At 36.7% G+C, this 13,068-nt stretch overlaps 1 protein-coding gene across 3 annotated transcripts in view; it reads left to right on the plus strand.

The window, feature by feature from the left end:
• The window catches only part of FBN2 (fibrillin 2), a 277,965-nt gene that overhangs the window by 37,838 nt on the left and 227,059 nt on the right, over window positions 1-13,068 (plus strand). For all 3 annotated transcript variants that reach the window (XM_037509420.2, XM_037509419.2, XM_054694452.1), the window contains exons 4-5: window positions 2,774-2,869; window positions 10,919-11,014. In XM_037509420.2, coding sequence (XP_037365317.1) covers window positions 2,774-2,869; window positions 10,919-11,014 — 192 coding nt within the window. The remainder of the gene's footprint in view (window positions 1-2,773; window positions 2,870-10,918; window positions 11,015-13,068) is intronic.

Genomic DNA, 13,068 nt, shown 5'->3' on the forward strand with positions numbered 1-13,068 from the left:
CCAGCGCTCAACCGCTGCGCCACCAGGGAGGCCCTAAGTGTCCTTTTCAATAAAGCTATAAATCAGGATTATTTTCTTCACTAGCTAGTCTATTAATCTTTGGAGACTTAGTTGTTGACACACTGAGGGTAATGGGGTAATAATTTTCATTAAGAAAATTGATTTAATTGTAGTCCGGAAGCTATGAATCTATTTATTAAGAGCCTTGGTTCAATGGAGGAATAATTATTTGTGAATAATAGCTTTAACTTACTGGGTTTTATTCTGTGCCAGTATTGTTTTAAGTGTTTTACTGTATTATTTTATTGAATCCTCACATGAATGCTGTGAGACACTATTATTGCTATTTCTCTTATAGAACTAAAGATTGAGGCACATATAGGTTGTCACCTGCCCAAGATAATATAGAATTGGATCCATGTATTCTGATGCCTAAGGCTATAGATTCAAACCCTTGGCTCTCTTTCTTGCCTTTATTCAACTCTGGGAGCTTATATTCTATTTTGTGTGCTAACTGATGGGAAAGGAGAATAGAATTGGGAAGACAACAGATACTTACTGTGTCCTGAACAGATGCTTTACAAGTATTAATTCCCAACTCTAAGATCACTATAACAGTGGACTAAGATTGTGGGCTAAGCGGACATTGTAGGTTTTTTGTGGGTCAAAATTAATCTTTTAGGCTATTATTTAAGATAACAGGGTGCTAACAAGTAGGTTTTATTTATTTAACTGCTCAATAATTAAATGTTTTACGTCTTCCTCAAACTAGTGTGAAGCTTTTGTTTTTAGTATTTCCCTCTACAGATTTTCCCTAAAACAAGGTGATAAAGAATAATCTGTCTGGTTCACGAATTTAAGATTGAAGATTCATACAACAAATGTCATTGTTTTCTGATAAAACTTCTGATTAAAATTCTAGTTTCACTTTCTGTGAAAATAACATATTATTTTCCCAGTCTTTAAAAACCAATTCACAGAGACTCTGTTGACCATCCTGAGGAGCAAATTTTCCCCATTGCTTTCCCACATCTGCCTTGCCCATATCTTCATTATTCTATTCTCTTGGTTTTCTTGCTTATGATTTCAGCCCAGTCGTAAAGGAATTTTACAATTCAATTTTCCATTCCTCCTCTGGGCCCACCCTATTTTATGGTATGTATGTATTGTACTAGAGAATCCATGAATTCATTTGACTCTGAGTAAATAGCTCACTGTCTTTTCATCAGAAATTTTTCTGTCCTTTCCAATCCTCTTCTTGTTCTAAAGTATTTAAGCACCATTAACCACTCACTTTTTGAGTTGCTTTTTTCTCCCTTTACCTGTGTGATAGCACCAACCCAGATGTCCCTTTTCTTGATTATTTTTAATCTCCTTTATGTATCTTCTCCATTAGTTTTCCTTTCAGAGTTTGGTATTCACAAGAGTTACGTTCTTACTGGGTAAACTTATTTATGTGTATATGCCCACAATTAATATCAGTTTGTTGATAACTTCTCTCTAGAGTTGATCCCTCCACTGAACTTCACATTCACATGTTCCATTTCCTAGTCCACATTTCTATTCAGTAGTATATATTATATGCACAGTGAGCATCTGAAACTTGGTTGCATGACCAAGATGAAGCTGTTACTTTATTGCTGGCCACTGTCTGTTTCCTCCATCTTTCCTCTTGCTTTAGCTAATGACACTGTCATCCACCCAGTGCTTAAGCAACTTTTTCTCTTTCTGTCACATCAACTCTTTTGACAAGAACTGTAGGTTCTAGTGGAAAATATATTTCAAATCCATCCTTTCCTTTCCATTTCCAGTGGTATCATGTGGTTCACACTACCCTCATTAATCACCTAAACTATTGTAATAATATTCTGATATGTTCCTCAGCTTCTATTCTTGTCCTTTTCAGCTCTCTTCTTTGCAGAACACCTAATTTTTTAAAAAGACAAATCTCATAACTTCCATGTTTTATTTATATCCTTCCAATGACTCTCTTTTGCATGCAAGATATAATGTAAACTCTTCTGTGGCTGAGAAGACTGTGTATTTATTTGGTTGGCTTCTGCCTCCTTGTGCAAGAGCACCTCTTCCCAGTCTGCCTCTTTATAACCATGTGGATCATTTATTTAAAGAGGAAACCCTCTACCATCGTAAGGTCTTTGTATTTACTAACTCTAATCTCTGTGAAGTTTCTTCCTATTACTACCCTTGCCTGGCTCATTCTTTCCCATTTAGAACTCAGCTTACATGTTGTGTCAGATTTGGTCTTGTCTGGCTCTTCTGTGTCAATTCCACTTTGACGTAAGCTATTTTCCTTTATACCTATTTCCTACAGAATATTCATCACTATACAAAATGATACTCTAGGATTTGTTTACTTGTGTGTAAACTGTCTCTCTATGGGAATATAAGCTCCACGAGGTGGACAGTAAGCCCATCCATCATACTTGCCAGACGCTAGACACATATGACAGACATTCAACATCTCCGTTCTGAATGGATATGCCAGTGCCTCCTGTAGCCTAGAAACCATACTGCTAGTTACCCCATATTTATTTCCTTTAACACATAAAGTACAATATATTTTAAACACATTCTGAATACAATGTTTTGTGACAGATTTGTTCATGTGTGTCATGTGACACATAATACGGTCATAACATTTACTTCTATAGAATGTATTTGTCATTGACTTAGATATTTTATTTAGCTTTTTAAATTTCAAGCATGCTGTAATTTTGGTGATTGATATATTTATATTTTTTGTTCTTTGCAGTTCAGCAGTGCAGTGTTAGATGCATGAATGGTGGGACCTGTGCAGATGACCACTGCCAGTGCCAGAAAGGATATATTGGAACTTACTGTGGACAACGTAAGGAACATTGAGATGGACTTAATTTGCTAGAATTATTTGATGTTGTGGGTATTTCATACTGTCTTAAAGTCGTGTAATCCTATGATCCTTAAAAAATAATATTATTTTAAGTCCTATTTTACAATTGGATTTTTAACTTTGTCCTATAAGATATTTTTTAATTCTTTCAGAATTTCTGTGCTTTAGAGTATTGATGTTGAGCAATACCATTAGTGTATCCATTTTTACACATATCATAAGTGAACATTTACTTGTTTTTCTTTTATCTAGTTCTAAAGAACAGGTATACCTTTTTGAAAAAAAAAAAATTGGTAAAGTTCCCTGTGATCTCACTCCATCTTCAGAACATACCAAAATTAAGCCTAGTAGAGCCACCCTATGCATTGTCCTACGCTCAAATATATTTAATTATTTAGTGCAACAGTGCAACAAGGCAATGGAATGAATTTTTTTAAAATCAGATTTTGTTGTGTAAGAGGGAGCTTTAAGCCAACAAAGCTCTTACCTTCACTCTCTGGAGACTGTCCTATGCTCATGAAGAAAAAGCTTTGGCAACACTGTTGGCATTGTAGCTGCTGGAAGGTGGTATATCACTGGGGAATACTTTAGGTTAGTGTTTCCCAAACAGTCGGACTTTTATGGGAATCCTCATATTTTTAAGTATGGATGAGTTTAAGGACATGACACATTAAAGAAAGCTGAATCCTACCAAGTAAGGAAGTCTCTTTATTTATTTATTTATTTATTTTTTTTTTTAAAAAAGATTTATTTATCTATTTATACAAGCACTGGGTACAGTCAGAAGCGCAGGAGGGTGAGAGAATTCACCAGAACCAGAGCGGGGAGCAGAACAGGCAGACTGACAAAATACACTGCTGAGGGGAGCAGCAGACACAGCAGGAGGGGTCTGCGTGCTGTGTGGAACCCTCGCCGCCGGCGGGGGATCGAACCGGCGCTGCAGAGGCCACAGGCAGCTTCGTAGCTCAGTGCTCAACCGCTGCGCCACCGGGGAGGCCCGAGTCTCTATTTTTAATTCCTTTGTTTTTCATCAGGTTCAGTGTCTAAGTTTGCTGCTCGTCTTCAAGGCCTCTTTGTGAATTGCCCAGTTCCCTTTTTAACGCAGAAAGACTGTCTCAGGTGTGCAATGGTATATAGCCTGGTTTCAATTAGCCTCATTTTATTTTCTTTGCAGTTTAAGTTTTTCTAATTGTGTTACTATATATAACATTAAGCTTACCTTTTTTCACCATTTGTAAGTATGCATGCAGTTCTTTGGCACTAAGTACCTTTTCTGTTGTACAACCATTGACCACCATTCATCTGCTGAGATAAGTATTCTAGCAAAAATAGGAGATGCCAATTTAATAACTCTTTTAGGTGAGGGCTGGCGAGGGAAAAGTGGGAAAGAACTTGACAACTGTGGAACATAAACTATAGCAAAGTTTAGTTTTTCATGGATGATTTCTATTTTCTTCATACACTCATTTTTTCCCCAAATCTTATACAGTTGACTCCAGTTTATAATCATAAAAAGGAGAAAGTCTATTATGAACATGGGTACAAGTAGCCTTTTGTACCTATCTAGGATGTAGGTGTATGTGTCTTTATTTACCTGACCTTCAGAAAGAGCACTGGTAGGTGTGTCCCTTCCCTGCTCTCAGGCAGAATTGAGCAGTGAGGGGGTACAAAGTCATTTCCTTTCTGGAGGAGACGCTTTTATGTTCTCCTGCCCCAGTGTCAAACCATTTTGATGTCTTCAGAATTTTCTGTCAGGGGAAAGTGAAAAACATTGCATAGGAAGAGCATCACACCCCTGAAAATCTGTTCTCTAGGTAGTTTCTTGGGATGAAACCACTCTGTCTAACCTTTATCTTAGCGGTACTAGAACATAGTATAAGAAAACTATATAACCAGCAAAATTCATTACTCAACAAATCAAAAGTGTAAGTATGATAACTCATATATATCAGCACCATAGATAGTTTAAGGAAGACACTTTCTGAATTGTTGTTTATCGAGAGAAATTAACATTGGAGAGTAAAAAGCTAAAGTAATGATTTCCAGCTTTAGATTCCAGAAAAGTCCTCCAAGTGTGTTTGTTAAGATTAGAATTCTAAACAACATTTAAATTGCTTAGATGCTTTTCTAGAAATATTAAAGCACTCTCTCATTTCGTTGACCAGTGTTTATTGAGTAATAACTGTGAGCTTCACACTATGCAAGGTGATAGAAGCGCATCCAAGAATACACAAGGGGTTGTCCTGGCCTCCTAGAGTTTATATTTTCTGCTGGGGAAGACAATTAATAAATAAGTGAAAGGTAAATACCTAATACAAATGTAGGTAATGAGAAATCCCAAAAGAAAAAAAGCAGAGTAAGGAAGTGAGAGAGACTGGGTCAGGATTAGCTCTGTTGTTTTTACATTGGGGATCTCTCAGAGGGTAACCTTGAAGACAGGCCTGTATCTGTGCTTAGTGCAATGGAGAGTGTACTAGACAGAGGGAATGTTGGAGAATACAGACTTCATGTTTTCTCTAGCTGCAAGAGGACCCATGCAGCTGGAGAAAAGGAGAGTAATGGTAATGGTAGGAGGTGAGTTCAGAAATGGAGGTGCAGGATCTAATAGACCAAGGAAAGAAATTTGGACTATAAATGTTAGGGGAAGCCACTGGGTCATTTTGAACAGTGGAGTGATATGATCTGATTAACCTTAAAAAAAAATCAAAATCTCTCTGGCTACTATGTTGAAATTCGATTTTAGAAAGGTCAAGAAAAAAAGCAAACAGGTCCTTCAGGAGGCTGCTGCAGAGATGGGTGATGTTTGAGCTGTGGTAACTGAGAATGTGGTGAGTGCTTGGATTAAGCCTGCATTTGGAAGTAGAATCTGTGGAAGGAAATATGTGCTGATGGACTGGGTGAGGTGGATGTAAAAAAAGAAAAACAGATCCATAGTGACAATGACAAGATTTTTGTGGTGTTCCAGGCTAAATGGGGGTGTCATTTCCTGGTATGGTGAAGCCGGAGAGGGAGTGGGTTAGACTAAGGGTTAGGGTGCTGCTGAGAATATGGGACATCAGGAGTTCTGCTTGGGAGCTGATAGTTAAAGAAGTATGTTAGATCTCCAAGTGGAGTGAGCTATCAACTAAGATTTTAGGAGAAAGGACAGAGGAAGAGATAGGAGTTTGGGAGCCTATAGATTGAAATTTTATGTATTTAAATCATAGGCCTTGAGGAAGATTATTAAGAAGTTATACAGATAGAGAAGAGAAATGGGTTGAAACAGAGCCCTGATTCAGCTCAACATTTTAAGATGGTGAAGAGGATAAGAAGCCAGCAAGGAAGAGTGAGAAAGAGTAGATAACAGAACAGGACGGAGACTGAGAGAGGTCAGTGTCTTGGATGACAAAGGAAGGAGGTAGCACTAGTGGTAAAGATTTATATTGTCCTGTGTCAAAATAATAGGCTTTTGTTTCTTCTCTGCTAGCATCTTAACATAGTTAATCATGTTGTTATATCTAAATTATTTATATGGAAATAACAATAATTTCAAATTTGACTTATGTCCAAGTGTCCATACCTCTGTTTAGTGATACAGGGATCTAATAAAAATATATACCTGTCATAGATGCTCAGTAAACATTTGCTGAATAAGTTATTCAGACTTTTGCCATATGCAGTCAATTGTTTTTTTTTCACGGGCTGAGGACTGTAGAACAGGGTTCACTTTCCCCTCCTCCTCAGATTGTGGTAGGCAGTGCAGAAACCAGCTCATTTTCCTTTTTATACTTTGTCTTTTTCTCTCCTGCCTTTTGCTTCATCCCATACCAGGTGTCAGCATTTTTTTTACTCCTGGGTGGTCAGCATTCTTTCCGTGCTGGAAATTTGGGCATACTCAAGTTTCTTTCCACCTCCAATTGAAATGTAAATTTTTGTTTCCATTATCTTTTATTACCAGAAATGCTATTTTATAAAATGTTTCATAGCTCATTGAGAAATAGGAAATTACTTCTTTCATTTTTTTGGTTCCACATTTATCTGTATTGCTGCTTTACTTCCTTTGCTGTTACTCTTCACCTTAAACTTTGGAAGCTGTAAAGCAAGCTTTTGCTTTTCATACAACCACAGGTAGCACAAAAGAGAACTGAATTTAAGGGTAGCCACTGCATCACTTTGTTTTCTGCATCATTTTATTTATTTCGCTATTTTATAGGCAGGGAAGCTGAAAGTCAGAAATAAGATATAATTAGGATTTGATTAGGAGTTATCTGTTCACTGCTTCATTCCGTGTCCCCAAGTAGAGCGAGAAATGCTGAGAAATTTTGACTTGTTTTAGAATTTGCATTGGGCCTCCCCAGTAGTGCAGCAGTTGAGCGCTGGGCTGGGAAGCTGCCCGCAGCCTCTGCAGCGCCAGTTCAATCCCCGGTGGCTGGCAAGGGGCCCACAGGGCGCGACAGCTGCTCCTGCTAAGCCCACTGCTCCCCTCAGCAGTGTATTTCGTCAGTCTGCCTGTTTTGCTCCCTGCTCTGGCTCTAATGAATTCTCTCACCCTCCCATGTTTCTGACTGTGCTTGTATAAATAAATAAATAAATCTTTAAAAAAAAAGAATTTGCAGCATATCAAATGCTGGAATATATGATGGGAATACAAAGGCAAACAAACTCTGGTCACAGTCCTGGAAAAGCTATGTTCATCTGAGAACCAGGGGTATAAGAAGTTGACTGTATTGGGTTCCCATTCTTTTTGTTCACCGGACCCCTTTTCTCTTTGAAAAATTGAGATATCAAAGATCTTTTGCCTAAATAGCTTACATCTAATAGTATTTTGCATAACATCAATAAAAATTGAAATTGAGAAATTTTTAAATTATTTAATGCATTTAAAATAACAGTAAAACCATATTGCATGCTAACATTAAAAATTTATGAACAGTAACAATGTTTTCTATAACAAAACAACATTTAGAGAAAAGTGAGGCAGTCTAATCTAGACAAATTAGGGTAAATTTACTTTGTACTGAATGAACCCTTTCTTGGAGCATCTTGAGGTTTATACAGTTCTCTTTTTCCTGGGAGTTGGAAGCTCAGTGTCCGTCCTGATTACTTTTCCCCATGCTCATCTTAAAGGCTAGCACATGTGTAATGAGAGAATATGTCCCAGAAAGTGAATTTTGTTCACATTTCTATTGTCTTAATAATATTTAAAAAAATCCTTGTGTTGCAATTAATTACATGAGATGAGTGTTACCCTTTTGCAGTACAATGTTTTAACAATTGAACTCTTCAAATTCTGGCAGTTGTTTCTGTGGAATTACACACTACTTAGACTTCTCTGACAGCTTTTTGTTTTCTTCCAGGGTCCTGTCCACCCCCTGCTTTCTCACGCTTCTCATGAACTTTATTCCTTTTCTTTTATCCTCTACATTTATTCATCTAATTTTCTGCCCAAATCCTGTTTCAAAAACGATGAGTTGGAAATGCTCTGTAGAACATAGCTGGGGACAAGTGAAGGAGCAGAAAATTTTGGGTCCTAGGCAGATGCACACAGAACTCTGCCTTTGAGCAAAGCCTGATGCAGACAAAGCATTTTAAGACCACTGGCAGTAGTGATGCTTTAAGAGAAAGACACCTCTTAGCACAAAATATGTTTTGGTCTTGCTACTGCCAGCAGAGTAGTTGACTTTCTGGATGTTGATCATTAATACAATTCCATATTCTTGGTAGGGAAATGGCAGCGTTATTGCATCTCTAGATACCAAATTTATTTACTGAGTTTCCTACTTCTGATAGGTCCTAATTTGAAATGCACATAAATGTGCTTTGTTCCCTCACCTCCCCTTCATGTCCTAAATTCTGTTTTGGGGGCATAGGTTGTAGACTATAATCCTCTTTTTCATCTGTGAAGACAGAGTTTATTTGTCTCTGTTCAGCAGAGTGGGTGGGTTGGAAGATTCACTCTTAGTTTTGGTATATTAGAAGATAGGAGTCTTGAATTTAGCTGTCATCACTATGGTTTTCAGGAATCCTTACTTTTCTAGAATTCTGAATAGTGATCATTCAGGAAACTTTTTCAACTTACTATTTTTTTAAGGTATAATTGACATACAACATAATATTAGTTGCAGGTGTATAGCATAATGATTCACTATTTGTATATATTGTGAAATGATCACCACAACCAGTCTAAATAATATTCAGCTCTGTACGTATTTGCACATTTTTTTCTTAGAATGACAACTTTTAAGATCCACTTTTTTGACACCTTTCAAATATGCAATGCAATATTTTTTCTAATTTTGGATATTGATTTTTATTTGGGGTATTATTTGGAATATCACCATAAGTTACCACCACCATAGTGCACCCACCACCAAATCACCCATAGTCCACCACCCTTGTACATTGTGCTTCCTTCCCTCTTTGTTTTTACTTCTCCCCCACTGCCTCCCAGATACAATATTATTAACTATAGTTACCAGGTTGTACATCCCTGATTTATTTATTTTATAACTTTAAGTTTATACCTTTTGGCCCCCTTCACTTATTACACCCACCCTCCACTTCTTGCCTCTGGCAACCACCAGTCTCTTCTCTGTGTCTATGATCTTGGTTCTGTTTTGTTTTTTTCCAAATACAAGTGAGATCATACAATGATTCTCTCTCTGTGTCTGACTTATTTCATTCAGCATAATGCTCTCAAGATCCATCCATGTCATCACAAATGAGAGATTTCCTTCATTTTTATGTCCAATGATATTCCTTTTCTATCACATTTTCTTTGTCCATTCATTGACTGATGGACACATAGTTTGCTTCCTTTAGGAGACTTGCTGTTGCAGACTCTTCCTGCTGAGCTGAGTTACACTGAGGGCGGGTGGTGGGGGGAGGACTATTACTTAGGTTTACATGTGGCTCACTGGCTTCTTCAGAACCAACCCAACTTCTAATCCTGGCCTGCCTCATCACAAGTATAAAGTAACCAAAGAGAGTGTATACTGCATAAGTATATCATCATTACTTAAGACTTTTGGACTGTGGGTTTATTTTATATGAAATGATGTACTGATATCGCTAGCTAGTTTCTCCCCATTACTTCCTTCCATAACCTGAATATACTCTCTAATATTGGCTTTTTCTCTGAGTATTTTACTGCTGAATTGATGGTATTTCTCCATCCATTTTTCATGTTAGTTTTTCCCTTTCCTGTTCATCCCCTTTTTAAAACTTCCTCTTCTCTGATTATTTTCCCCTTTATTGTCATATCCTCTTTATTTTTTATTTCATTTTTAAAATTTTTTATTTATATATTTTTTACATAATTATTTATTTTTCAATAATGTTTGCTTCCCCCCGCCCCAGGGGTAGTTCCCATAGAATTTTCACTCACCTTTTTTTACTTTTCCTCTTCTACCTATAGCCTGCTTCCTTTTTCTATATTTCTCCATGTTATAATTACCTTCTTATGCATGAATATAGATAATAGAGTTAATAAAACTGAAATGGAGGATTGAATAGCTAGATTCCAACTAAGTGAGCATCAGAGCCAGTCAGTGCTTGTGACTCCAATTCAAAAAAGAACTTTTATCAAATGTTTGCTTAACAATATGACTTACTTGGGCCTCCCTGGTGGCGCAGGCATTTGAGTGCCGCACTGTGAAGCTGTCTACAGCCTTTGCAGCGTAGGTTCAATCCCGGCTGGCCTGCAAGAATCCCATATGATGCAGCAGACCTCTCCTGTCTTGCCCACTGCTCCCCTCAGCAGTGTATTTCATCAGTCTCCCTGTTCTGTTCCCCGCTCTGTCTCTGGTGAATCCTCTCACCCTCCTGCCCATCTGGCCTGTACCCCGGTTCTTGTATAAATAAACAATGTGACTTACATGATCAGGTAGGCTTTTGTCTCAATACTCCTAAATGTACTTATTTAGATGCAAAATATGAAGTGTAACTTGCATTTTAGAGATGAGATCTGTTATTGACTGCATCTCTGCTGTACTGTATTATACTTAGGGATTTACTTTATAATGAATTTCTTGCTGTGTTTGTATACAGCTGTCTGCGAAAATGGTTGTCAGAATGGGGGACGTTGTATTGGACCCAACCGCTGTGCTTGTGTGTATGGATTCACTGGTCCACAGTGTGAAAGAGGTAAGAAGAGTGAAATTAGAACCTCCCTTTGGAGAGTCTACTTTATTGCCAAAACTACTTAATTTTTTCTTAGCTAACTAAAATTCTAATAGAATAGTATGTCCATTTCTCTTTGATTATGCCTGTATAACTTGAATCATAAGATCTTCAGGTACAGCTAGTAATAGAAGTGTCCACTTTTTCCATCAGTGACCTCAGTACAGAAAGCCAGCTCGGGGGTGATGGTTCCTGGGTAGTTTTGAGTGAGTGACTGATGGGAAAATCCAACACTGTGCTTAATTCAATTTGGAGTCACAGTTGGGAGTGCTGCCTCTATTTAAAAAATTAAATCAGAATTTTCTTGACTGCAAACCAATAAAGATTGACATAAATTGCCCTAACCGTTAAGAAAATACATCACAAGACATAATAAAAAGTCCAGAGCTAGTAGACTTCAGTTAGGATATGATCAGGTCTTTCATTTTGTTACTCTCTCCTTTGCCCTGCTTTCCTTGGTATGTCAATTTCTTCCTACTTTGGAGTTCTTTGTAATTATAAGAGACTGCCAGCAGTAACTGAGGCAGCATGCTTTTTTGTTCACATTTAGAGAGAGAAAAATCTCTTTTTTTAACCATGGGTCACTATTAGCCTTTAGAAATAATTCATATGCTGATGGCTGAGTTTTTAAACCAGTCTGTGGCAAGGCAGATGGTATTAATGTGTTTGACATATATGTATCAGACTCTGTCATTGGGAAAAGGATGGTGTAAGTTTCCCCATAGTCACACGGGAGGGATAGTTTTGTATCTGATCTCAGAGGTTCTGGTGGGTAGCAGAAAGTATTAATGATGGCCTAATAGCAGATGGTTGCTAGTGGCATAGCAAAGAAGTTACATATTATAAAAGGAGATCAATAACCGCTGAGTACTAAACTATAAGAATAAAACTAAGCTTAAGGTGAAAGCAATGTTACATAATCTTTCATAAGTTAGTACCACCTTAATTTATTTTCCCAGGTTTTGTCATAGCATCAAAAGTTACATAGCACTTTCTTTGTTGTGAAACTTTAGAGTATATGAAGCTATGTTATTAAAATATTACAAATAGTGGTGTTGATATATATTTGTGTGGAGGCTTTGGGTTACAAAGAAACCTCATATTTTAAAAATTGTTTTCATTACCCTGACAAAAACTTCACCTTGGTATTCTGGCTAAATCTTGAGAAGAAAGTGAGAAATTAGAATTTTATGGTGAAGTTGAAAAAGTAAAATATATGTAGCTTTTTAAGCATATGTTTTTCTGTATACATATACCTCAAGATATTTATATTATTCCTAAGGTAACTGAGATTTTTGGGCCTGAAATACATTCCACAAATGACAGAGTTCCTGGTTATACTTAGGATAAATTTAAATTTGTCCAGATGTTATTTTGAGAATAAAAATTGCTTATGATATGTTAGTCTAAAAAGATACTTTGTTAGAATGGAATAACAAATTTCCTAGGTGGTGTTTGGTTTATTTAAACCCCATAGAATAGAAAATAGTTAAATAAAAAAATTTCAAACATAATTATAATTGGTGGAACTGATGTTCATTTTTTTCTGAAAATCATGTAAACTTTGCAGTCTTTCATCCTGAAGCATATTTCAAGTTCAATTCCTAACTGGCAAAGGAACTGGGTAGTTTCAATTTAGAGGCTTCCAGGTATTACATCACTGTTCCTCAACAGTTATTCATTCATTGGATTTGTTAGTCCTTACTAAATTTATGGGAATTCAATAAAGACGTATATATATTTCACATGTACAGTAGCATGTTTTTAAAAGAAATTACATTAATTAACGAATTGACTTGAATATATTTTAAAATGTGCGTTTGTTTCTTAAAAATCCTTCAAATTTCTGTCCTTCAGATGGAAGTTCCAAAGCTTCATTTCTTCCAAAGAAGTTAGTAATTTCCTTTCCCAGATTATAATCATGAACTTCAACACTTTTAAAATATATTTTCAATATTTTTAGATATATAATAGCTAATCCTACTGCAAACAGAGTTTATAATTTTTCTAAAAAAACA

Source organism: Talpa occidentalis, unplaced genomic scaffold (assembly GCF_014898055.3).
Source record: "Talpa occidentalis isolate TD23 unplaced genomic scaffold, MPIMG_talOcc4v2.1 talOcc4.13, whole genome shotgun sequence".
In the NCBI taxonomy this organism is placed as follows: domain Eukaryota; kingdom Metazoa; phylum Chordata; class Mammalia; order Eulipotyphla; family Talpidae; genus Talpa; species Talpa occidentalis.